Genomic DNA, 27,827 nt, shown 5'->3' with positions numbered 1-27,827 from the left:
CTCTCCAAATATGCCCTCTTTTGAAAGTCCGGAGACCGGCAACAATAATTTGCCATGTAAATGAAGATCCCTTCTTTGAACCTGCCTTCAAGAGATTTCCATCAGGATAATATTTAGCTCTCAAAACCTTGCATAGAGAATATTATCCTGATGAACTTCTATGCAAGCAACTGAGTAGGACCTTATAATGCATCACATAATAACACCAGGGGGCTTTCTGCAACAAAACATAACACAGGCACGTGCCACTTTGATGACACGGCGTCCAATTTGGCAACTGGTCAACATTTTGTATAAAACTGCTACCGCATCAAGACTTAAGTGACCAGTTTCCATGCTTTTTGAAGTTTTTGTATGGATTTGTTATCGCTATGCAAGTTCATATACTTATGGTGATATTAACTGTCATTTTCAGTTATGCCTTCCTCGCCCTGCTCAACTTCATCTTATTTGGGAGTAGTTTGTACTCTCTCTGAACTTTCTTCCCAAAAGTGCTCAAATCCATCTTCTGGCCATCCCTAAATTGCAAGCAGGTTCACAATGAAGCACTAAGAATCCCGGCTCTTCTGATAGGTGTGGTTGCCATTGGACTTCTTAATGACAATGCTCCCTGTCCTGTTGTCTTTAGATGCTTTAAAAATCCAAGGACAACCTTCTGAACAAAGTGCATTCATCCTAGTCGCCTCATTTCTAGCTCTTTGACACTATGCATCCAACGCCCTTCTCACCACTTTCATATCGCTGAAAACTAATCCAACCCTAAACACTGGATTATCCATGTCAAAATCTCAGAGGATCAGCTTCGGGTACAAACAGATCATTTCCAACCAAAAAACTCGATCTATGCACAAGGATCATGGAGAACATGAATTGATCATATGCGGGTAAAAACCTAACAAAACTGAGGCACCAAGCTCTTGAGGGAGCAGCCAAATTGAATACATACCATACTCCGGAGAGTAGGCACCAGGCTCCTTGAGGATCGGCTCCATGCCGCCTCGAACGCCGCCGGGGAACTCCAATGCGCCGCTGCCGATCGCCGATGAACAGGCGAACCCCAACAGACCAACACACGAAGGGGTTTGGGGAAAGTTAGCTAACCTAGGTGTTATTTCATGGCAAAACGGGGTCACTTTTACAAGTTTTCATTTCATCTCATCGCCAAGGACTCCTCAGAAATATATGTGATTCAATCAAGGGGGTTTTCTCAAAAAAGAACGAGCACAAGCACACGCCACTTTGATGACATGGCGTCCGATCTGGCAGCTGATCAACGTTTTGTATCAAATTGTTACCGCATCAAGACTTAAGTGATCAGTTTTCATACTTTTTCAAGTTTTTGTATGAATCTGTTATCGCTGTGCAAGTTCATGTACTTATTAGCTCGTGGATAAACATAGCAGTGGACGCCGTGCACGGAAGGAGCTTTTCACTAGGCCTGGAAACTACTCCCTCTATCCCAAAATATAAGAACGTTTTTTACACTAGCATAGTATAAAAAACGTTCTTATATTTTGAGACGGAGGGAGTACATACAGCCTTTGGTTGCACCAAAATTAGTTATCAGGTCATATAGGAAGCTCCACAGCTTGCATAATTTCAGGACGCGCTATTGACTTCAATATAGGCTGAAATTCTATCTACAGCTCAATAATACGTACATACGTTGATTATTGTGTATATACAAACAATGCGGTGCATTACAAACAAGTATTACAACAGACAGCGGGACCGTGGCTAGTGACTGTAGATGAAATAGGGCACGCGATGGCAGCTGCTATCCAGCATGCAGCTCCAATGGTATTCTCTATGTGCCACTTACATATGCATGTTTGCAACAATGCCCGTCAGAGGAAGAAGGGAAAGCCCTTCTGTGATTGTGCCTTGGTGCACTCTGAATTTGCCCATCCGATCTGCCTCCGCTCATTGTCATGCACAACTAGTTTGCCGCGCAGAGAAACATCTGAATGGAGAACCAAGAAATGATCATTGCAAGCTTGACGTAATTAATCGTGTCACTGCACAGCAAGATTACAGATTGGGGGGTAAGACAGGAATCTATACCTCCGACTATTATGGTTGACCCATGATTGATCTCTGTTCCATTTAGCAGCCCCAGACAAACATTGCCCTTTTCCTGGAATAAGTCGAGCAAGACCAATAAACATAAGCATGAGTTCTCAGCATGGAACTCATGTTAGAGGTGCAGATTGATGTTACAAGACCAAACAGAATTTTATGGAAAATACATGGAAGACTTACACTGATGATCAAGTAATCATCGGGAACAATGGTGAATGTTTTCGGCACGACAAACCATCTTCTCCCAAAATGAAGGTTCAAGGGCTTGAAGAAGGACCTGAAAATCCCGAGATGATTAGAAAAAGAGAAGTTAGTTTATTTTACAGGGGTTTGCCTATCGAACTTCCCCCCTAAGAGAGATATCTTATATTACCTAACAGAAAAATCAGCTTTCCAGCATAAAGGTAATGTCGTATCTGAGCTATCTTGGACAAAATTGGGAGAGTCATCTTTAATCTGAGATGTTACAAGAAAAAGTTAGTTAATGAAATTGGATGGCTTCACCCAAACGAACAATTAATGAGACTTACAGCATCAATAAGGTTTTTATACATCTCCTCTGGAAGGTATGTATACGAGCTCCCACTATCAAAAATCACTTGAACAGAATTTCCTGCGTGCCCGTGCATACTGAGCTCCTGATCTCCATAATTTACTTTCTGGGCCTCTGTGTGGTATAAGTTACTGACAATATTGAAAACCAAAATCATCAACGGAGAGCGCAAGGAATTGGTCAAAGGTTTCAAGGATTGTTGCAACAAAAATACAAGTTCATTATGTGTGTGATTTAGGAGCCAAATAAAAATGCTAATAACAGCGGTGCATGCAATTAAACTTTTAAAAAGGAGGATGCAACTTACTCTGGACCACCTCGAATAGGAGCCCATGTCATTCCCCATCTTGGTACATAATCATCACCCAGAAACATGTACCCCCCACCATTTGTTTCTCTAGTGATACAATGACCGAAAATGTTGGAAATAATTCCTTTGCTGGCCAGCTGACTAGGAAGGCTTATTGCTGCACTGCTAAGACCAAGAATCCCATCGGTCTTTGCTGGTGAGGACAAAAGCTGGCCTTGCTGATCATATGCACACCTATTTGGTAGATAAAAACAAGTAAGATACTTCAATGATTTAAAATCATTTGCTCTAATGTATCACGAATGTGCAAAAGGGTCATCTCCTAAAAGGTTTGACCGTACCCAAATACAAAGTCTAGCTTTTCCTTTCCACCATTTGTAGCGATTAGATGCATATCATCCTTCGCAAGAACACCCATAGACGAGCTTCTATCGGCATATTCAATCTCATAGTCACATTGCTTGCAAGTTTCGCAGTAGTTCTGATCGCCTTGCAACTCTTGACATAGCAAATCCCTGGGAGGGACTATCTTTTCTTTTGCTGGCTTATATAAAGGATGAGGTCCCTGCAATTGCGGTACATATTTTTTTAGAGCAGTTGAATAAACTTGGATAAAATAGCGTGGCTAATCACAAACTGATATACTCAAACATCCGGATTTGTTAAATTTCTTACTTGGGCACAGTTTGTGCATGGTGCGTCACACTGAATCCATGTTAAATCGCTTCCAGTATCAACATCAAGGAAATAAGGTCTTGGTGGATTGCCAACAAAGATAGATGTGTAATACTGCCTGCAATTGGGATAAGATAATATTAGCCTCAACAGCTGCAGACCAAGCTTTATAGAAATCTAAAATAAGCAGAGCATGGCTTACTATCAGACACATTGGCATAAATAGTAGCCTTTTATGGATAGAGAACAGTCCATCGAATATAGAAATTATTCTGGTAAATAGGCTATAAATATATCAGACATATTAGCATAAATAGTAGCCTTAACTAAAAATGATAGATCCTCAGACCTTAAGAACTGTCTGCTTATGACCTTGGGAGCAGAATTGCATTTCTGGAACATAAAAGGACTTTCTAGCTTTGATGTATATACTCATTACAGCCTACACCGGTACAACTAAACTAACTACACCTTAAGTTCTTCATATATGTACAAATAACTTTGAAAAACAACCGTTGGATGAAGTCGATCAGACGGTAGAGGTGGCCAATCCGAGTGTTGTTGACCATTGGATATTCTCTTTACTACAGCAGATTCTGCCATGTGTACTACCTAGAAGATTCTATGGCTGGGCTTAAGCCCTATGGACATTTTGCACAAAACTTAAACACACTTCTACTTTGTTCTAGACTCTTCCATATCTAGACTCTCTTAACTTCTTTTCTATCTAACTATCATCCATTTTTACTTGTGGCTATGGATGTACCTTCATAAGTCATACTTATCTTTCCAGATACAGAAGTAGCTATTCTTATTATTTTAATATGATATACCCAAAAATACACCTAGACAAAACACACTGGATATATTTTACCCGAGTTTTGCATCTTATACTTCATGCATATGCCTAAAATAATTTCGTCTGTCTATCGTAATAAAGTAACAATATACCGACCTTTGGTTGTAATTTGATTATCTTAACTCTCACATGGCAATGGACATGTAATTTACTAGTATATGGAACAGACATGTGCAATTTGATGAACGCCAAACTTCTAACCTGTTTTAGTACTTACTAAATCCAAATCTCATCACATCACCCAAACATTTTTTTGGGATCAGATTGAACCCAATTTTGTGATATAAAAGCATTAAGAGGGATCTAAATTCTAAAAGTTCGCTTTGTCCATCCAGTCCCAAAGAGGGATCTAACCTGTTTTAGTACATCTGATCATCAAAAGCACCCCCCGCCCCTTTTCTTGAAATTGAATCATAAGGCAACGGAGTAAAATTTACTCTTAGAGTCAAATCAAACTTCTGAAGAATTGGTACGCACCCATCGGGGAACACATTGCCCTTGATCGGGAGCAGAACTGTGGAGTTCGTCCCAGCCGATGTCGCCCCCTTGACATCCAGCTTCTTCGTGACCTTCCTGCCGCCGCCGTCATCGACCCTCTTGGCGGCGAGCTTGATGTCGCCGAATTCCCGCAGCGCGCGGCCCTGGTGCGCCTTGGGGTAGAGCTGGAACAGGAACGACTTGGTCTCGTTCCGCTCCTTCTGCGCCTCCTCCTCCTCCATCCCGAGGAACTGCACGGCCACGTCCGAGTAGAAGCTGTAGTAGGCCGCGAGCGCGAGCGCGCCCAGCACGAGGACCATCGCCCCCGCCCGCCGCGAGACCGCCCGCCTCGATCGCCTGGCCTCCCTCCCCGCGGTAGCCATCGGAGGCCCCCGATGCGGCGGCAGGGCCGGAGCGCCAGCGCCCGGCTCGTCGGTGTAGGTGAAGGCGGTGATGGTCTTGCCCTTGGAGGGCTGGTCGGGGGGCGGGAGGGTGATGATGACCACGCCGTGGAGCTGCGGGGGCTCCGGCGGCGGAGGAGGGGGCGGGGGCGGTGGTATCGGCATCTCCGGTAGAGATCCCGGCGGCGCTCCGGCGGGGCGGGGTCAGAGGCGGCGGGGAGGGGAGGCCATCGGGGGCAAGTGATGAGGAAACTGGCTGGGGAAAGGGGGGGATGGCTTTGGTGAGCTCGGCGGACTGTGATTGGTCCGCTGACTTGACTTTCTGCGCAAAAGGGCATGATTGGAATTTCTCGGCAGATAATTCCTGGAGCTGCCATGATTTTTGTTTACGTTGGCGACGCGCATTGGCTTACGCACGGGAGTGAACATTGCTTCTGAATTATATATAATCGCTGGTGACATGTGCGTTATATAAGTTGCCGAAAGTATAGCGATGAAACCAAAACCATGTGCTGCAAATACTGCCTAGTGCCAAGGAGAAAAACAGAGCCAGCCTACGTTGCAATGTTGAACTAGGAAAGTTCATAATTATAAAAATGAGGACGTGGATGTGTAGATGTAACATGGGCCATGTTCGAGTGTTGGTAATGTGCATCGCAAGACGTATTCCAGGAATAGGAAGACCTTGAATTGTAGCCCCTCCAATCTGACCTCTTCTTTGTGCATTTTAATACTTTAGTTTTTTTGTTCAAAACGATACACACGAAGCGTTAGGAGGAGGTCTCACGAGGCGAATAGAAACCCTAACCACCAACCCGTCTACCGCCCCTCTCACCACCGCCAGAGTGCGTTGCCGGGCAAAGCCGGCGAGCAGTGAGGTTCCGATAGCGGGGAGCTTGGCGGACCGGAGGTTGGTGGGCTGTGGCATGCGCCTGTTGATGCTACCGCGACGAGTGTTGACGGGGTATAGTTTTGGAATTTATTGGTAAATTATTCATAATTCTCATAGTTAGATGTATCGGCCGTAGATGCTTCCTATGTACCATAGTGATCAAGGAGATGGAGCAACAGGCGCAATCTTACGGAGGACAGGTATAGGAATTTTATTGCCACATCATGTTCATTTGTCCCCTATGCTTAGTCGCCCTGATGATGGGAGTCCTTGGCGATGAAAGAAGGATTACCTTTGGCATCTTCTTTAGGCTTCCAACATGCTGTGACGGAATCGGACTGTTTAGAAGTAATTGATGCTTGTGGTGGAGGAAGTGCATGATGGCATGAAGGAGCTACAGTATTTGCAGACTGCGTTGATTTGATCGTGGAGATAGGCAATGCCCAGCTTATTGCTAGCTTACTTATTGTCTTTGGGAAGCCGATGGAGTCGCACATGAAATTGCTATTGAACCCGTCCCTCTAACCATCTAACCACGGGTTGGTTTGTTATCGGCCGTCGATAGAACCCGTCCCTCTAACCGATATGCACGTGGAAATAAGTGTAGCCTCGTAACCTTCTTTTGCTGTAGAGATTCCAAGGCTGCGACGGTCAGACAACATTCTTGCGTACTTTCCCCGGTCACCCTGGCACGGTGGGAGCTAGTTAGTTCTATTCATTTTTTACCACGTGAGCTAGTGACAAAGTGACTCCTAAAGAGCCAACTGGTGACAGTTTTCAGGCTTGCCTTATTGATTCTTCTTGGCCGATCTCGACGAGCTATCGGACAGTGAAATTTTTTGTTTCTGCGAAGCATATACGTGCTATGATGATAATTTGTTGGTTACTCGCATATGTGACTTGGCATATTTCAGCAAGAGAAATGCAGAGCTAGAATTTGGGTGAAGATGTTGATGGCAGCATGCCTGCCTCAATTACGATGATCTCGAGTTCTTTTTTTAGAAAGAGGGAAGACCCTCTATATCGAGAGATGCACACAAGCGTATATTATCAATGATTGATAATATCAAACAAATCAGCTTACAAAGAGGAACATCATAAAAATTGAGTTCACCCACATAGGACATGGGACATGCCTCACAACATCTCCATGTGACCATGTCATACCACCAAACCTACCACAATATATATATTACTCCCTCCGTTCCTAAATATTTGTCTTTCTAGAGATTTCAAATGGTCACCACAAACAGATATATATATAAACATATTTTAAAGTGTAGATTCACTCATTTTGCTCCGTATGTAGTCACAATTTGAAACCTCTAGAAAGACAACTATTTAGGAACGGAGGGAGTAGAAGAAAAAGGACGCAAAGCTCCAAGACAACGACTTCGAGAAGGAATCGCGGCTGTTGGTTGGTCCAAACAGATGTGTCGGACCAATGGGATATCACCCTTGAAGGGGTCGAAACACCTTCAATAAGGTAACAACATTAACATTGCCTGATCAAGCCACAAGGCAAGATCCTGAGTTTTCACCCGAAGAAAATACATCCGCGATGTTTGTCGCCATAGTCACCACCCACCACTCTACCTGTTCACACGAAACTAGCCGAACAAAGGAGAAAAAAAATGAAAATTACCAAAAGTAAAGGCGTTGTCACGTCGCTTACCATCATTGCCACACCATCGTCTCAGTTGATGGTTGTTGTATGGTAGCCGTCATCATGAGATGCGCCATCTCGACAACTATCATCGGTAGCAGTGGGAGAGAGGGTTGCGCCTCGTACAACCACCCAATGCCCGATGATGCATCGCGCCGAATCCATATGATATGGCAAACCTCGCCACCACCTAGCTACACAACACATGTGCAACCACATCTGATCCGCACATAGGAATGTCGAATATGCCTCTGACCATCACCAACGAGACAACCCTCCCCTAGGCAACGACGACGGCTCTGCTCGTTCACCGATGTCGGTCACATCACCTCACACTCGACGCGCTATCGAACCCGACTGTGGCTATAGTAATCTTCGCACGACCTCGCCAATCACCAGCGGCGTTTTGACCACCTCAACCACACCGCCCTCAGCGACAAGGGGGCACGAGTGCCCACACGGCCTTGGCCTATGCATCGACAACCACCCGCCTAGCCCGGCGCATCTTGATAGAAAGCTTTAGCAAACAAAATGTTATAGGGAAATTATGCAAGTAAGTGATCCAACTTTGCCTTGTGCCCCTATAGTCAGTCAAGGGCTTTATTAATTTTAAGCCCGGCCCATTTTGTGCCTTCCTCTTAAGAAGAGTGAGTGATCCAATCCTCTGGCCCTTTCTGTGGCATGCAACAAGACGGCTGTAGAACCTTTTCCTTAAGCATTTTTGCCTAACAAAATAACCACACCGCTATATAATTAACGTCTTGGACAGTGAAGTGGCTCACAATTCTGCCAAAAGAAAGGTACGGCGTTGATCTACTTGAGCGCAAATTGCAAGTACACCCATGCGTGTTCATGAGAAGTTCTCCCATAATTTTTTTTCTTTTATTTTTTGAGGAAAGTTGTCCCATGATATTGGCGAAGCTAATATATTCTAACCACCGACTCAGGCAGATCTCCCATTCACCGTGAAGGTGGACGGCCTACATATTTGGCAACACTGGTAGGCTGCTACCATGACCAAAGATCCACTAGCGACTTCGTGGTTTTCTCCCAGGCTTCTTTGGTGACTGGCTTCTACGATAATTAGGTGTGATATACTTTGGGTCATGGATGATCGTGCTTCTATTAACTTTTTTTTGCCAGGGCTTCTATCAACCATTGAACGCATGAATAACGTCAATTTAGTTCCATATCTCAGATGCGGAAACATTTTGTTAACAGCAGTGATAATTGAAAGACGTGAAAAAGTGCTTATTAAAATGTTACACACATCAGAACATAAGAAATATAATAACGGTATAATTCAACATGTAAACTCGACAAACCAAAATCTTCAGATTTAAACAAGTTCGCAAAGCTAAAAGGGCACGTTCAGTTTGGTGGGGATGAAAGAGGGCTGAGGGGTGTTAAATCTTGGTTCGCAAGATAGGATTTTTTTTTCCGTTGAGTCTTGCGTAATGTTTATTTTCCTTTGAAAAAGGAACCAATCCTACATAGGAATAGGAATCCCATTCCTATAAACCAAAGGGATCCAAAGGGAAATTTCCTATAGAAATCATATCCTACAGAATTCCTATGAAATTCCTCCAAACCAGAGGAGGTCTAAACCCTCTCCAATCCCCTTGGGGAGAGGATTAACTGACAAAGGCCTAAACTAGCTTATTACATGAAAGGACCATAATATCATCCCAAAGAAGGGAAATTAAATGTTCACCAACCTAGAGCACTATAGGATCAACAATTGAAAACTGCGATGCTGGATAGGTTGGCAATGCTGTATGTAAAGCAACTTCGAAATCAACAACCAAAAACAAGCAAAACCTATATAGCAAACAATTTCACATGGAACTTGGCATCTAACCGAAAGAAACATGCACAAGTCTTCAGTATGTTTAAATTTCAAACACTAAACAACGTCTTTAAGTTCTACAACCATGGAGTAGCAAACTAAGCAGATCACAAGGTTCTTCTAGCTGCAGGTGATATCTCTTAAGTTCTCATCTAGCATTGACCATCCACAGGCTTACCCTGCATATGGATGGTAGCGACCAGTAGCACCACCACCACTGCTGCTACCATAGCCTCCCCTAGCACCATAGAGTCCACCCACGCCAGACCTAACACTAGGATCGGCACTGGCACCTGAAGAGTCATAACTAGGACCATAGCTAGAAGTGCCATAAGGCACAGCATCACGCCCATATGCACCACCTAAACCACCACCATAAGGCACAGCATCACGCCCATATGCACCACCTAAACCACCACCATAACTGCCACCAAAACGACTGGTGTAGAGCGACGATTCTCCATGATAACCTCCAAATGCTCCATCATAACCACCATAGCTGCTACTATAGTCACCAGGAACATAAGCACTACTGTAGCTGCCAGGCCTAGCGCCAAAACCAGGTGATTTATAGGGGGCAAAGCGACCACCATTGTTGTAACGGCTGGCAAATCCATCATAACCATCTGCATAAGGAGATCTCCTAGGTTTGCTATCAAGTGAATGAGGTGGGTTAGAGGGTTTCTTTGGTTCTGCCTTCTTGATCTCCACCTACAGCAAAGCAAGAAAGTCAACCTATGTCTCTTTCAATTCTATATACTTCCAAGAATGGAGTGCTAATAATCTGCCACCTATGTAAGAACACAACTGGCAACTCAAACGAAAGAGCAAATCAGGCGAATATGGTGTGATTGCTCCAAGTAACTGGAGGCCCGTACTAATTACTAGTGTGTGTTGTACGAAACTAGGCTCACAAAAGTTTAGAAAGCACCAACGAAGGCTCACCTGAGTACCATTTAGATCAATCTTATTGCCTTTCTTAGCTAACAATTCATCTACAGTTTTTTCTGCATCAAACACTATAAATCCAAATCCTCGTGACCGGTTGGTCGAATGATCACAGATGATCTCATGTTCCACCACCTTTCCAAACTTTGAAAAGAAGTCCTTGAATTCACCTGTTAAATCAACAAGTTGAGGACTTCAACCTAATTATCTAGAGCAGCGCAGCTAACTGGCAGTAAAAAAAAACAAATAATACCATCTGTTAGAGCAGTAGGCAATCCGCCAACAAAAATCTTCTTTGTCTTGAAATCTTTCAGGGGGGCAGCACCCTTCGGGATAGTCCTTTTAATTTCGACCTGGAATTTTCATATTATGTCTAGTTAGTTTGAAGTGAAACTGGGGGCTTTAAGCCTTTTGATTCTGAAAAAGAAACCGCATTAAAGATACAAGTGCTTTTTTTTTGCTGTGGCATGGTCAAGGATCTTAAACTTCATAACATATGACTTGTGTACTATAAAATGCAAGGAAAAGCGATGAGCTCCCATGTGGACTGATATAATTCCAGCAGTAATAGGAACCATGCAGTGTACCTGCTTGCCATCGATGACATGGTTATCTTCAATCACTCTGTCAACAATAGCAGGATCTGAATAGGTAATAAATCCAAAGCCTCTGGGCTTTTGGGTATGGCGGTCCTTCATTATTACCGCATCGATTATCTCACCGTACTTCCCGAAGTACTCTTTGAACGTACCTGCATGTCGAGAACCAAGCAAATCAATTAGTAGCAGGTTGGTGTTCAACAGGAGAACAAAACAGCATTAAAACATCTACATTGGTATGCTAAATCATCAAGCACCTAAGTAACCTGCTTAACAGGTTCAAAAATATCGTAAAGGTTAGCGTTTTAGGTCCTCCCAAGATAATAAGACATCAGAACAAAGTGAATATTAATTGTGGAACGCTTTAACTACTGCTCGACTTAATAACTGCATAAAAAATCCTACAGTACGACATGTGTTCACAAATCCCACAATGTACATACGATGTTTCTCATCCGATGCATGTACGACACTGAGTCGTGACCCTTCGATCCAACGTCACAAGCAAATCCGACGATGAATGACGGCCAACGGAAATCGGATATAGAACGCCGTATATGAAGCAATTTCGTTTCTTTAATAACACAGAAGTGCTTCCTTTTTAATCAGTTAACATATGCACCCAGTATCGTTTAATGATTTTCCAACAAACAATTCACTTCTGTCTACCCAAATAGACTCCATAACAGGACTCCCAAGTCCACCTCCCTTCATATCTAACCGCAACGCCGTGTATCATAACAATTCGCATGCCCTAATGACGATCCAACCAAATCACAAGTTTTTTGCGAACAAACAGACTGGCATCCACTGGATCTTCGAGGCTACAAGCCTCCACAACAAGGTCAATCGACATCGAGGGCAAACAACGACTAGATCTGGAAGAATACGAACGGAACCTAACGAAATCGAGAAGCTTGCGGCAGGATAATAAGTAAACAAGATACAAGGTCAAGTCTAGAACGGATCTGCACGTACCCATGCTTGTCTGCCTGGAGAGCCCGCCAATGAACATCTTGCTGCACGAATCCCCCCGGAGAAGAAACAGAAAAAATCATAATCAGCGAAAGCACGTCTCGGCAGTCGAGATGCAGAAAACAAGCCGACGGACGGAAGGTACGAGGGGGGGAGAGAGAGGGCTCACGCGGGGCTAGCTCCATCCTGCTGCTTCATCTCGCCGGAACCCTAGGCTGGTGGGTGGGGAAACGAGGGGCGGAGGGAACGTGCTCTGCGGGATTGGGGATTTTGCCGGAACTCTAGGCTGGGCCGCGGACGGGGAGGTGTATATACCCCTCGAGTCTCACAATTCGGCTACAACTCCCCCTCGCAATGTTGTGGAGAGGCGGTTTACACCGAGGGCTTATACCGCCATACGATTAAAAAAAAACTTATACGGCCAACTCAACATGGGGCCCATGTGTCAGCCTAATATAATTAAAAAATTGGCATAATAGTTTTAAACATGGCAAATCAAATGTTTTTTAGGCACATTTAGTTGGCGTTAGGATGACAGATATAGTTTACGAGCACGGCTGGAAAAAAATGAACTGAGACGGATTTGTCATGCTTGCCAACTAAACTTAGCTATTCTCGGCAAACACAAATTGTCATTAAAAAGTTTGATTTGCTATGGTCAAAAAGCTGACGTCGGATTTGTGATGGAGTTCATGGAAAACATACTCTATTTTTCTCGTTCTTACCTCAATCTCTTTATCTCTCTCGCCGCTTCACTGACCCTTTTGATTGATTACTACGACGGGGCTTGGCGCATATGCATCGATTGGGGCAGATGAGGAGCGCGTCGGAGACCAAGGAGTGAGTGGGTGTGGCCACTCCGATGGTCGCGAAATGGTCTAGCGCGAAAGCAAAGTTTTGGCAATGTCATGCGGGGTGCCAGCGCTAAAAACAACATGGCGGTGGGCCTGCTCGCCGCCATGTTGGATGCGCTGCTCTAGACCAGGGCATGACCGTGTCGCACCGCGTCGAAATCGGGCGTTGTGGAGACGAAGTAGCCGTTGCCGCTCGTCGCAGAGGCAAGTCATGGCATCCTGGAAGCGGAGTTGTCGGTGGTTCTCACGGACATGATGAGAGTGAACCATCGCACAGTTGTCGCATTGTGCGTCGACATCAATGTATGTGGTCGCTTAGCCATTGTAGCCATCAAATTGAGCCCCAGTGATGCGTGCGTACATGATCATGTGTTTCTGCATCTATACCAATCTAGCTAATTGCTAGTAGTAGGAGTGATATGGGCTGAACAGTGGGAAGTCCGATCTTGAGGAACTCGAAATGAATTTGAAAAAAATACACAACAAAAATAAGAGAAACCGCTAGCAAACATAAGAGACGCAATAGGAAAAAGGTCAAGCCAACAGTTATAGAATATGTGTTTTTCTAGGGTGACATGGTGGAGAGAACAATACCCAAAATAAGAATGCACACCTTTGATAACAGGGTTCATGAAGGAGTGGTTTATAGGATTGGTTCTTTCAAAATCTACAATGTCATAGGGAAATACAATGCAATAGATCATTCATACATAATGATTTTCGCCTAGAGAACAACCCTGGGTTCAATCGTTCCTCAACCTAAAACTTTTCAGAGTTTAGATACACAGCTTGAAAAAATGGATTGGATTAAATATCTTGATGCCGGGTAAGCTTACTATAAATTTTGTTTTCATTGCAGTCTTATTTACAATGCACAGATTATCAGTATAGGTGATAATATGCAAGTTTAGATTATACTCAGTCACCACATGTCTAGTTTTACACGTTGGTACTCTAGAGGGATCAGTGATATTCAATAGAGTGCCCGGATTTATAAAGAAGTTAAACAAATGATATTCTACACAATTGAACGTTGTGATATACGGAATGCTAGAGAAACATACAAAGCAGTGAATCACCCATTGAGACTTTGTTTCGGTGAGTGAACAATAGCTGAACCACCTACTCCACAACTAGAAAAGTTTCCCATGTTGGCCTATAATGTGTTCCCTTTTAACAACTTGAGAAGCGTGTTGGGCAGAATATTTTAATGCCGGGTTAAATGATACTTTTTCTTCTCATTTTTATGCATATAAATAATTAATTGTCTTATGATTTTACATTGCTTTCATACGCTCTCGGTTTGGTGACTTCCATCACTGATGTGTACCACCATCCGGTAGTGCTCTATGTAACTATTTATTGTATTATGGATAATCCATTCTTATGGCTTATTAATTTACTATGAATCTTCATACAATTAGTGTGTTGTTGTGACATTATGGGAAGATCTGGTAGATACATTTGACGATGATAGACTATCTGAGTGGTCGAAGGATGAGCCTATTGTGGATATGTTTGTCGCCATCTTGGTTGATCAAAATTCAAGTATGTAAACAATGTCGTTGAAGAGATTATTTTTGGTCACTGTCTTAAATTAATTTGAGAAAAATGACAACGATATGAAAACTATTACGACATTCAAGTATGCTAGCATTCAAATAAACCTGGGCCACTAGATGGTACAATAATATGGTAGCTCTTGAGGAGTCGGCCATCTGAAATGTAATAATAACAAATTGCTCTTCCTATGCTTATTTTTGTATTTTTAAGAAACAAGATCATATCAAATTGATTTGTTGGTAACTATTGGAATCATGCAGCAGGAGGTTCATGCTTCATCAAATTGAGTTACAAAGAATGGCCCAAAACTGGCATGAACCAACTGAGACATCCATTGTAGCGTTAGATGAACTACATCCAACAGATATGATGACGCATCATTATGCGTTGAACAATGTCTCGGTTTCTTTGGGTATATAATATATTTTGCATTGTGTAGCCATTTAGATTATATGTTAATATTCTATAATGTTGCACCAGAAAAGGGCTACAAGTTAAGACTCCGGGTTACTTAAATGGTTCTAGTCGATGATTGGTGGTACATGAGCTATAGAGAATGATCAAAGGAGTTAAGGAGAGTGATGTATACAAATGGACGACTTGTTCGAACCATGTGCCACTTCCCGGTATTTTTCTCATAACAACCTAGAAATAAGCGCATAATTTCAATTATCGATGTACTACAGATCATGTGGTTACTTGCAGATAAAAAAATCGTCTTTGCATCGTAGATGTGTAGAATGGTGGTATAGTAGAGCCAAAATATGTAGACTTCGCTCTTTGGGCCACGGGTTGTGGCTCAAACAAGGGGCCCGACTTGGCACATGCATTGAATTGTATGCTCTGATGGGAAAGAGATTTGTTGTCACGGCCACCACAGATAGAAATTCACTTGATGGCGATCACAAATATATTCAAGTGCATGCCACTGAGCCGTTACAAAGGGATGACCGCCTCCAACCTTTCCCCCCGGGTACTTCTTCAACAACACAAAAGGATGGTAGTGTTCTTCCTCTGAAGCGGCACCAACTGATTGAAGGAAATATGCCCTAGAGGCAATAATAAAGTTGTTATTTATATTTCCTTATATCATGATAAATGTTTATTATTCATGCTAGAATTGTATTAACCGGAAACTTGATACATGTGTGGATACATAGACAAAACACAATGTCCCTAGTAAGCCTCTACTAGACTAGCTCATTTATCAAGATGGTTAAGTTTCCTAACCATGGACATGTGTTGTCATTTGATGAACGGGATCACATCTTTAGGAGAATGATGTGATGGACAAGACCCATCCGTTAGCTTAGCATATTGATTGTTCAGTTTTATTGTTGTTGCTTTCTTCATGTCAAATACATATTCCTTCGACTATGAGATTATACAACTCCCGGATACCGGAGGAATGCCTTATGTGCTATCAAACGTCACAATGTAATTAGGTGATTATAAAGATGCTCTACAGGTATCTCCGAAGGTGTTTGTTGGGTTGGCATAGATCGAGATTAGGATTTGTCACTCCGAGTATCGGAGAGGTATCTCTGGGCCCTCTCGGTAATATACATCATAAGAAGCCTTGCAAGCAATGTGACTAATGAGTTAGTTGCGGGATGATGTATTACGAAACGAGTAAAGAGACTTGCTAGTAACGAGATTGAACTAGGTATGGAGATACAGACGATCGAATCTCGGGCAAGTAACATACCGATGACAAAGGGAATAACGTATGTTGTCATAACGGTTCGACCGATAAAGATCTTCGTAGAATATGTAGGAACCAATATGAGCATCCAGGTTCCGCAATTGGTTATTGACCGGAGAGGTGTCGGTCATGTCTACATAGTTCTCGAACCCGTTGGGTCCGCACGCTTAACGTTCGATGACGATTTTGTATTATATGAGTTATGTGATTTGGTGACCGAATGTTGTTCGGAGTCCCGGATGAGATCACAGACATGACGAGGAGTCTCGAAATGGTATAGAGGTAAAGATTGATATATAGGACGATGGTATTCGGACACTGGAAGTATTTCGGGATGCACCGGGTACTTATCGGGTCACCGGAAGGGGTTCCGGGCACCCCCGGCAAAAGATATGGGCTTTATGGGCCAAGAGGGGAAACACATCAGCCACAAAAGGGGTTGGCGCGCCCCCCATATGGTCTGGCCAAATTGGAGAAGGAAAGGGGAAGGAGGAAAGGAAAAAGGGAATAGGATCCCCCCTTCCCCCTCTTCCCTTCCTACTCCGAATAGGAATAGGAAAGGGGGGAGGCCGAATTGGGAGGACCCCAAGTAGGATTCCTCCTACTTGGGGCGCCCCCTTGGCTGCCTCACCTCCCCTCCAACCTATATATATGTGGGGGGCACCGCTAGAACACGCACCAACAATTGTTAGCCGTGTGCGCCCCCCCCTCTGCAGTTTATGCCTCCGGTCATATTCACGTAGTGCTTAGGCGAAGCCCTGCGTGGATCACTTCACCATCACCGTCACCACGCCGTCGTGTTGAGGGAACTCTCCCTTGACACTTTGCTGGATCAAGAGTTCGAGGGACATCATCGAGCTGAACGTGTGCAGAACTCGGAGGTGTCGTACGTTCTGTGCTTGATCGGTCAGAACGAGAAGAAGTTCGACTACATCAACCGCGTTGTCAAACGCTTCCGCTTTCAGTCTACGAGGGTACATGGACACGCTCTCCCCCTCTCGTGGCTATTCATGTCCTAGATAGATCTTGCGTGAGCGTAGGAATTTTTTTGAAATTGCATGCTACGTTTCCCAACACTGATATACCAGAAGACAACTTGGATGTAGCCCCGCCTCCAGCGACATATAAGGTAAGTGACATTGAATTAAATTTATTGCCACCTTACCTTGGCTTATACAAATATATGAATAATACAAATACACTACTGGGATAGAAGATACCTACCATCGAAGATCCGTTGAACCAGGCAAAATCAAACAAAGGTTATCCTAGCACGAGTACTATTGGCAATCAAAAAAAGATATCTAAACCATTGAATCATTTGTTTTTACGAGTTATGCGTCTATGGACCCAAATCCATCTGCGCACGTCCTCCATGGCCAAGTCCATCTCCACCCACAAGTGGGGCAAATCCTCGAGTTGCTCCTCATCCTTACCCCCAAGATTAAAGCCGAGGGGTGCTCTTCCGGGTGCACCATTGATGAGGAAGTGGGTGGTGTAGTAGACTAAGGCATAGCCTAGTGGTGGAAAGGGGTTGATGCCTTCCCACCCACTTAGGTTCAAGGCATTATACTTGCAATTTGGCTTTGTTGCACCAATTATACTTTTGGGGCATCCCTTATAGTCTTTCTGTCAAAAGAGTGGGTGGTGTATTTGTTGAATACTTGAGCAATTTTCCATTAAGTTTAATCCCAAAAATATAGATAACATGTGATAATCATAATAGAAATGATAATCAAATCAATTAGCAAAGTGATGTGAGTAGTCATGCAATTGGGTACATAATAAACGAAAATCATATCCACATCGGTAGATAAAAGGAGCAGGATGGACGCAAGCCCTAACAGAAGAGAGAAGAATATGTAGAGTGCGGTAGAAGAAGATGCATGTGCTGAAGGAAATATGCCCTAGAGGCAATAATAAAGTTGTTATTTTATATTTCCTTATTCATGACAAAGGTTTATTATTCATGCTAGAATTGCATTGATAGGAAACTTAAATACATGTGTGAATACATAAACAAATACCGTGTCCCTAGTAAGCCTCTACTAGACTAGCTCGGTGATCAAAGATGGTTAAGGTTTCCTAACCATAGACATGTGTTGTCATTTGATAACGGGATCACATCATTAGGAGAATGATGTGATGGACAAGACCCATCTGTTAGCTTAGCATATTGATCGTTCAGTTTATTGTTATCGCTTTCTTGATGTCAAATACATATTCCTTCGACTATGAGATTATGCAACTTCCGAATACCGGAGGAATACCTTGTGTGCTATCAAACGTCACAGCATAACTGGGTGATCATAAAGATGCTCTACAGGTATCTCCGAGGGTGTTTGTTGAGTTGGCATATATCGAGATTAGGATTTGTCACTCCGAGTATCGGAGAGGTATCTCTGGGCCCTCTCGGTAATACACATCATAAGCTTGCAAGCAAATGACTAAGGAGTTAGTTACCAGATGATGTATTACAGAACGAGTAAAGAGACTTGCCGGTAACGAGATTGAACTAGGTATGAAGATATCGATGATCAAATCTCGGGCAAGTAACATACCGATGGACAAAGGGAATTACGTATGTTGTCATAACAGTTCGACCGATAAAGATCTTCGTAGAATATTGATACGTCTCCAATGTATCTACTTTTTCTCACGCTTTTCCTCTTGTTTTGGACTCTAATTTGCATGATTTGAATGAAACTAACCCCGGACTGACGCTATTTTCAGCAGAACTACCATGGTGTTATTTTTGTGCAAAAATAAAAGTTCTCGGAATGGAACAAAACTTTGCGAGGATTTTTTTATATCAATAATAAGAATTTCTAGAGCCAAGACCCACCGGAGAGGGGCCCCTGGTTGGGCACAACCCACCAGGGCACGCCCCCCTCTCCTGGCGCGCCCAGGTGGGTTGTACCCACCTAGTGGCCCCGCTGACGACCCCCCTGATACTATAAATTCACATATTTCCAGAAAAAATCAAGGAGAAAGAATTATCACGTTCCACGAGACGGAACCGCCGCCAAGCCCTGTTCTTCCTCGGGAGGGCAGATCTGGAGTCCGTTTGGGGCTCCGGAGAGGGGGATGTTCGTTCTTCGTCATCACCAACCCTTCTCCATCGCCAATTCCATGATGCTCCCCATCGGGAGTGAGTAATTCCTTTGTAGGCTTGCTGGTCGGTGAGGAGTTGGATGAGGTTCATCATGTAATCGAGTTAGTTTTGTTAGGGTCTGATCCCTAGTATCCACTATGTTCTTAGATTGATGTTGTTATGACTCTGCTATGCTTAATGCTTGTCACTTTGGGCCCGGGTGCCATGAACTCAGATCTGAACCGTTTATGAATTCATCATTATATCCATGTTTTAGATCCGATCTTGCAAGTTATAGTCACTTACTACGTGTTATGATCCGGCAACCCCGTAGTGACAACAAAACCGGGCCCACTCCCGGTGATGACCGTAGTTTGAGGAGTTCATGTATTCACTATGTGTTAATGCTTTGTTCCGGTTCTCTATTAAAAGGAGGCCTTAATATCCCTTAGTTTCCAATATGGACCCTGCTGCCATGGGAGGGTAGGACAAAAGATGTCATGCAAGTTCTTTTAATAAAGCACGTATGACTATTTACGGAATACATGCCTACATTATATCGATGAATTGGAGCTAGTGCCGTATCGCCCTAGGTTATAACTGGTACATGATGAATATCATCCAACAAGTCACCGATCCAATGCCTATGAATTTATTTATATTGATCTTGCTGCGTTACTATTGCTCATCACTGTTACACTTGCTACAAAATTACTGCTATCACTGTTACTGTTACCGTTGCTGCTGCCACTATTATCAAAACTATCAAACTACTTTGCTACTGATCACTTTGCTGTAGATAATTAATCTCCAGGTGTGGTTGAATTGACAACTCAGCTGCTAATACCTTCAAATATTCTTTGGCTCCCCTTGTGTCGAATCTATAAATTTGGGTTGAATACTCTACCCTCGAAAACTGTTGCGATCCCCTATACTTGTGGGTTATCAAATATGTAGGAACCAATATGGGCATCCAGGTTCTGCTATTGGTTATTGACCGGAGAGGTGTCTCGGTCATGTCTACATAGTTCTCGAACTCGTAGGGTCCGCACGCTTAGCGTTCGTTAACAATATAGTGTTATATGGGTTATATGATTTGATGACAGAATGTTGTTCGGAGTCCCGAATGAGGTCATGGACATGACGAGGAGTCTCGAAATGTTCGAGAGGTAAAGATTGATATATAGGACGGTGGTATTCGGACACCAGAATAGTTTCGAAGTGCACCGGGTATTCATCGGGTCACCGGAAGGGGTTCCTGATACGTGTCCAACGTATCTATAATTTTTGATTGTTCCATGCTATTATATTATCTGTTTTGGATGTTTTATATGCATTAATATGCTATTTTATATTATTTTTTGGACTAACTTATTAACCTAGAGCCCAGCGTCAGTTTCTGTTTTTTCCTTGTTTTTGAGCTTCGCAGAAAAGGAATACCAAACGGAGTCCAAACGGAATGAAACTTCATGATGATTTTTTCTTTGACCAAAAGACACCCAGGGGACTTGGAGTGCAAGTCAGAAGAGCCACGAGGCGGCGACAAGGGTGGAGGGCGCACCCTAGGGGGGCGCCCCTACCTTGTGGGCCCATCGGTGGCCTCCTGACCTAGCTCTTCCTCCTATATATTTCAAATATTCCAGAACCACCAGAAGCATCCACGGAAACACTTTTCCGCTGCCGCAACCTTCTGTACCCGTGAGATCCCATCTTGGGACCTTTTCCGGCAACCTGCCGGAGGGGGATTCGATCACGGAGGGCTTCTACATCAACTCTATTGCCCTTCGGATGAAGCATGAGTAGTTTATGACAGAACTACGGGTCCATGGCTAGTAGCTAGATGGCTTCTTCTCTCTCTTTGATTCTCAATACCATGTTCTCCTCGATGTTCTTGGAGATCTATCTGATGTAATCTTCTTTTGCGGTGTGTTTGTCGAGATCCGATGAATTGTGGATTTATGATCAGCTTATCTATGAATATTATTTGAATCTTCTCCGAATTCTTATATGCATGATTTGGTATCTTTGTATTTCTCTTCGAATTATCGGTTTGGTTTGGCCAACTAGATTGGTTTTTCTTGCAATGGGAGAGGTGCTTAGCTTTGGGTTCAGACTTGCGTGATTTCACCCAGTGACATAGTAGGGGTAGCGAGACACGTATTGCTTTGTTTCCATCAGGGATAACAAGATGGGGTTTTCATCATATTGCTTGAGTTTATCCCGCTACATCATGTCATCCTACTTAAGGCGTTACTCTGTTCTTATGAACTTAATACTCTAGATGCAGGCAGGAGTCGGTCGATGTGTGGAGTAATAATAGTAGATGCAGAATCATTTTCGTCTACTTGATATGGACGTGATGCCTATATTTCATAATCATTGCCTTGGATATCATCATAACTTTGCGCTTTTCTATCAATTGCTAGATAGTAATTTGTTTACCCACCTATTATTTGCCTTCAAGAGAGAAGCCTCTAGTGAAACCTATGGCCCCCGAGTCTATTTTCCTCATTATATTTTTAGATCTATATATTAAAAATACCAAAAATACCTTGCTGCACTTTATTTTACGTTATAGTAATCTTTTACATCTATCTCTATCAGATCTCACCTTTGCAAGTGATCATGAAGGGATTGACAACCCCTTTATCGCATTGGGTGCAAGTGTTTGATTGTTTGTGTAGGTGCATCTATTGGGGACTTGTGCATTTCTCCTATTGGATTGATACCTTGGTTCTTAACTAAGGGAAGTACTTATCTCTACTGTGCTGCATCACCCTTTCCTATTCAAGGGAAAAACCAACGCAAGCTCAAGAAGTAGCAGGAAGAATTTCTGGCGCCATTTCCGGGGAGATCTGCGTCAAGCCTACCAAGTACCCATCATAAAACTCTCATCTCTTGCATTACATTATTCACCATTCGCCTCTCGTTTTCCTCTCCCCCACTTCTAAAACGTCTTCAGAAAAATACAAAAAGATTTGCCTTTTTTCGCCCTTCTTTCGTTCGCCTTTTGCTCGTTTGCTGGATTGGTTTGTTGCCATCATGTCTGAATCTGGGGAGGTTATCATTGAAAATCTTGAGGAAAAACTTGAATCTTGTTCTTTGAATCATGAAACTGAAACTCCTTCCAATTACAAAGCAAAAACTTTTCATGTGGGATATGGTAATATTATTGAGAAAAGTGTTATTCAAGAATTCTTTGATTGTACGGGATCTATGCCCATTAGTAAAAGATCTATTCTTCTCGATACAAATTGTTAGCGGATGCCATTGTTCTGCTTGTTGAAAAACTAGAAAGAAAATTTGTTCACATCCATCCCGCTTTGCAAAAAGTGTTTTACGAACTTCCCAATATTAATCATCCTATAACTAAGAAGATTGCCACCATCATCCTTATGCGAGAATTTGATTTTATAATACAAGAGGCTAGGGATATTTTTGCTTTCTATAATAAAGATGCCAAATACCCTCCAATTGAAGATATCCTCCATGATAAAGAAACTATGCGTAGTTTGGAATCTAGGGATTATCAATCTTATAGCGAAAATTTTAGGAGGAGAGTTCCCTATTCAGAAACATGATTAGTATTCAGATCGTTCGGTCGTGCAAGTGAAAGGCAATAATGACGATATATGATGGACTGAGTGAGATGAGAGAAGCTGGTATGAACTCGACCTCTCTTGTTTTTGGAAATATGATTAGTTCATCGTTCCTGATTCAGCCTATTATGAATAAACATGTTTGCAATTACAATTAGAGATTATAGTTGCTCATGCCATGCTTAATTTGCTAGGAGTTTATAATGGTTTACCTTGTGTGCCAACATGCTATTAGAATGGTTGTGATGTGGTATGATAGGGTGGTATCCTCCTTTGAATGATTCGAGTGACTTGACTTGGCACATGTTCACACATGTAGTTGAAACAAAATCAACATAGCCTCCATGATATTTATGTTCATGGTGGATTATATCCTACTCATGCTTGCACTCAATGTTTATTAATTTTAATGCATGTTCATGACTGTTGTCGCTCTCTAGTTGGTCGCTTCCCAGTCTCTTCTAGCCTTCACTTGTACTAAGCGAGAATATTGCTTGTGCATCCACTTCCATAAACCCCAAAGTTATTCCATATGAGTCCACCATACCTTCCTATATGCGGTATCTACCTGTCGTTCCAAGTAAATTTGTATGTGCCAAACTCCAAACCTTCAAATGAAATTCTGTTTTGTATGCTCGAATAGCTCATGTATCAACTAGGGCTGTCTGTATCTTCCATGCTAGGCGGGTTATTCTCAAGAGGAGTGGACTCCGCTCCTCACTCACGAGAAAATGGCTGGTCACCGGGATGCCCAGTCCCATGCTTTATGCAAATCAAATCAAAATAATTGCAAACAAAACTCCCCTGGGACTCTTGGTAGTTGGAGGCACTCGTTGTTTCGAGCAAGCCATGGATTGATGCTTGTTGGTGGAGGGGGAGTATAAACTTTACCATTCTGTTTGGGAACCGCCTATAATGTGAGTAGCATGGAAGATATCGAGATCTCTCGGTTGTTATGTTCACAATGAAAGTATGCCGCTCAAAATATTATTTATCTCTATTTCAAAACCGAGATACATATTCTTTATGATGATATTTATGGTGATGACCTCCATTACGGGTTTATGAATGTCAAAATCACTAATCAAAGCCCTTTTCATGATTTGAGTTCATCTACAAGAAAGGAAATAAAGGAAAGAATATATTTGTTAAGACGTGTTTTGGAGGACTTGATGAGAAAATAATTGCATACCAAAGATGACAATACCTAGATCTATTGCCTTATGCCTAGCTAGGGGCGTTAAATAATAGCGCTTGTTGGGAGGCAACCCAATTTTATTTTCGTTTTTATGTTTTTTGTTTTTTCTATTGTTTTTCAATAATGCCACAATTATGCTACTGTATTAATTGTGTTTTGGTGTTTTAATTAGTGTTTGAGCCAAGTAAGACCTTTGGGATGGCTTACGGTGATATTTGATTTGATCTTGCTGAAAAACAGAAACTTTTGTGCCCAGTAAAATAATTTTCATTATTCACAGAAGAGTGATTTTGCTCTGAATTTTTTACACAAGATTGATATACAAATTGCCTATGTTGTCCTAATTTTTCATAATTTTTTGAGTTACAGAAGTATTCGAAGTTTACTGATTGCTACAGACTATTCTGTTTTTGACAGATTCTGTTTTCTAAGTGTTGTTTGCTTATTTTGATGAATCTATGGCTAGTATCGGGGGTTATGAACCATGGAAAAGTTGGAATACGGTAGATATTACACCAATATAAATAAATAATGAGTTCACAACAATACCAAAAGTGGTGATTGATTTTCTTATACTAACGGATCTCACGAGTTTTCTGTTGAGTTTTGTATTGTGAAGTTTTCAAGTTTTGGGTAAAGATTTGATGGACTATGGAATAAGGAGTGGCAAGAGCCTAAGCTTGGGGATACCCCGAATGGCATCCCCTCTTTCGTCTTCGTCTATCGTTAATTTACTTGAGGCTATATTTTTATTCACCACATGATATGTGTTTTGCTTGGAGCGTCTTGTATGATATGAGTCTTTGCTTCTTAGTTTGTCAGAATCATCCTTGCTGTACACACATTTTGGGGGGGGGGACACGCATGAATCATGATTTATTAGAATACTCTATGTGCTTCACTTATATCTTTTGAGCTAGACAATTTTGCTCTAGTGCTTCACTTATATCTTTTTAGAGCACAGCGGTGGTTTTATTTTATAGAAATTATTGAACTCTCTTGCTTCGCTTATATTATTTTGAGAGTCTCTTTAAATAGCATGGTAATTTGCTTTGATTATGAATTTAGTCCTAATATGATAGGCATCCGAGAGGGATATAATAAAAACTTTCATATAAAGTGCATTGAATACTATGAGAAGTTTGATTCCTTATGATTGTTTTGAGATATGAAGATGGTGATATTAGAGTCATGCTAGTGAGTAATTGTGGATTGTAGAAATACTTGTGTTAAAGTTTGTGATTCCCGTAGCATGCACGTATGGTGAACCGTTATGTAACGAAGTCGAAGCATGATTTATTTATTGATTGTCTTCCTTATGAGCAGCGGTCGAGGATGAGCGATGGTCTTCTCCTACCAATCTATCGCCCTAGGAGCATGCACATAGTACTTTGTTTCGATGACTAATAGATTTCTGCAATAAGTATGTGGGTTCTTTATGACTAATGTTGAGTCCATGGATTATACGCACTCTCACCCTTCCACCATTGCTAGCCTCTCTATACCACGCAACTTTCGCCGGTATCATATACCCACCATATACCTTCCTCAAAACAGCCACAATACTTATGTCTACTACACAACTTGTTCTTGTAGACTCGTGTTGGGCCTCCAAGCGCAGAGTTTTGTAGGACAGTAGAAAATTTCCCTCAAGTGGATGACCTAAGGTTTATCAATCCGTGGGAGGTGTAGGATGAAGATGGTCTCTCTCAAACAACCCTGCAACCAAATAATAAAAAGTCTCTTGTGTCCCCAATACACCAAATACAATGGTAATTTGTATAGGTGCAATAGTTCGGCGAAGAGATGGTGATACAAGTGTAATATGGATAGTAGATATTGCTTTTTGTAATAGTAACAATAAAAAACAACAAGGTAATAAACGATAAAAGTGAGCACAAAAGGTATTGCAATGCTTGAAAATGAAGCCTAGGGTCCGTACTTTCGCTAGTGCAATCTCTCAACAATGCTAATATAATTGGATCATATAACAATCCCTCAACGTGCAACGAAGAATCACTCCAAAGTTCTTATCTAGCGGAGAACATAAGAAGAAATTGTTTGTAGGGTACGAAACCACCTCAAAGCTATTCTTTCCGATCGATCTATCCAAGAGTCCGTACTAAAATAACACCAAAGCATTCCCAAGCTTAGGCTCTAGCCACTCCTTATTCCATAGTCCATCGAATCTTTACCCAAAACTTGAAAACTTCACAACACAAAACTCAACAGAAAACTCGTAAGCTCCGTTAGTATAAGAAAATAAATCACCACTTAGCTACTGTTGTGAACTCATTCTAAATTCATATTGGTGTAATATCTACTGTATTCCAACTTCTCCATGGTTCATACCCTCCGATACTACTCATAGGTTCATCAAAATAAGCAAACAACACAATGAAAACAGAATCTGTCAAAAACAGAATAGTCTGTAGCAATCTGTATCATTCAAATACTTCTGTAACTCCAAAAATTCTGAAATAAATTGGTGGACGTGAGGAATTTGTCTATTAATCTTCTGCAAAAAGAATCAACTTGAAAGCACTCTTCTTTAAAAACTTACAGCTAATCTCGTGAGCGCAAAGTTTCTGTTTTACAGCAAGATCACATTAACTTTCACCCAAGTCTTCCCAAAGGTTCTACTTGGCACTTTATTGAAACAAAAGCTATAAAACATGATTAATACAGTAGCTTAATCATGTGAACACACAAAAACAGTAGGGGTAAATATTGGGTTGTCTCCCAACAAGCGCTTTTCTTTAATGCCTTTTAGCTAGGCATGATGATTTCAATGATGCTCACATAAAAGATAAGAATTGAAACATAAAGAGAGCATCATGAAGCATATTAGTAACACATTTAAGTCTAACCCACTACCTATGCATAGGTATTTTGTGAGCAAACAACTTATGGGAACAATAATCAACTAGCATAGGAAGGCAAAACAAGCATAACTTTAAAACTTTAAGCACATAGAGAGGAAACTTGATATTATTGCAATTCCTACAAGCATATATTCCTCCCTCATAATAATTTTCAGTAGCATCATGAATGAACTAAACAATATAACTATCACATAAAGCATTCTTTCCATGAGCCACAAGCATAGAATTTTTATTAATCTCCACATAAGCAAATTTCTTCTCGTGAATAGAAGTGGGAGCAAACTCAACAAAATAACTATCATGTGAGGCATAATCAAATTGAAAATTAAAATCAAGATGACAAGTTTCATGGTTATCACTAATCTTTATAGCATACATGTCATCACAATAATCATCATAGATAGCAACTTTGTTCTCATAATCAATTGGAACATCTTCCGAAATAGTGGATTCATCACTAAATAAAGTCATGACCTCTCCAAATCCACTTTCATCAATATAATCATCATAAATAAGAGGCATGCTTTCATCATAATAAATTTTCTCATCAAAACTTGGGGGACAAAACATATCATCTTCATCAAATATAGCTTCCCCAAGCTTGTGGCTTTGCATATCATTAGCATCATGGATATTCAAGGAA

General features: G+C 41.9%; 2 protein-coding genes across 2 annotated transcripts; both read right to left on the bottom strand.

The window, feature by feature from the left end:
- Positions 1–1,612: 1,612 nt before the first annotated feature.
- LOC123145387 (aspartyl protease APCB1) lies at positions 1,613–5,607 on the bottom strand. Its single transcript, XM_044564789.1, has 9 exons — positions 4,957–5,607; positions 3,621–3,738; positions 3,287–3,510; positions 2,943–3,179; positions 2,613–2,766; positions 2,456–2,538; positions 2,263–2,359; positions 2,065–2,137; positions 1,613–1,963 (listed from the first exon to the last, which is right to left on the bottom strand). The coding sequence occupies exons 1-9, from the start codon at positions 5,520–5,522 to the stop codon at positions 1,848–1,850; spliced, it is 1,668 nt and encodes a 555-aa protein (XP_044420724.1). The 5' UTR covers positions 5,523–5,607; the 3' UTR covers positions 1,613–1,847.
- A 3,372-nt stretch (positions 5,608–8,979) lies between these two features.
- Positions 8,980–12,651, bottom strand: LOC123145388 (heterogeneous nuclear ribonucleoprotein 1). Its single transcript, XM_044564790.1, has 7 exons — positions 12,456–12,651; positions 12,290–12,330; positions 11,300–11,463; positions 10,966–11,065; positions 10,710–10,882; positions 9,943–10,475; positions 8,980–9,736 (listed from the first exon to the last, which is right to left on the bottom strand). The coding sequence occupies exons 1-7, from the start codon at positions 12,482–12,484 to the stop codon at positions 9,634–9,636; spliced, it is 1,143 nt and encodes a 380-aa protein (XP_044420725.1). The 5' UTR covers positions 12,485–12,651; the 3' UTR covers positions 8,980–9,633.
- Positions 12,652–27,827: the final 15,176 nt, after the last annotated feature.

The sequence above is a fragment of the Triticum aestivum genome, chromosome 6D, assembly GCF_018294505.1.
Source record: "Triticum aestivum cultivar Chinese Spring chromosome 6D, IWGSC CS RefSeq v2.1, whole genome shotgun sequence".
Lineage (NCBI taxonomy): Eukaryota > Viridiplantae > Streptophyta > Magnoliopsida > Poales > Poaceae > Triticum > Triticum aestivum.
Note: the sequence above shows the minus strand (reverse complement) of the source record. Positions and strands in the feature narration are given on the sequence as shown.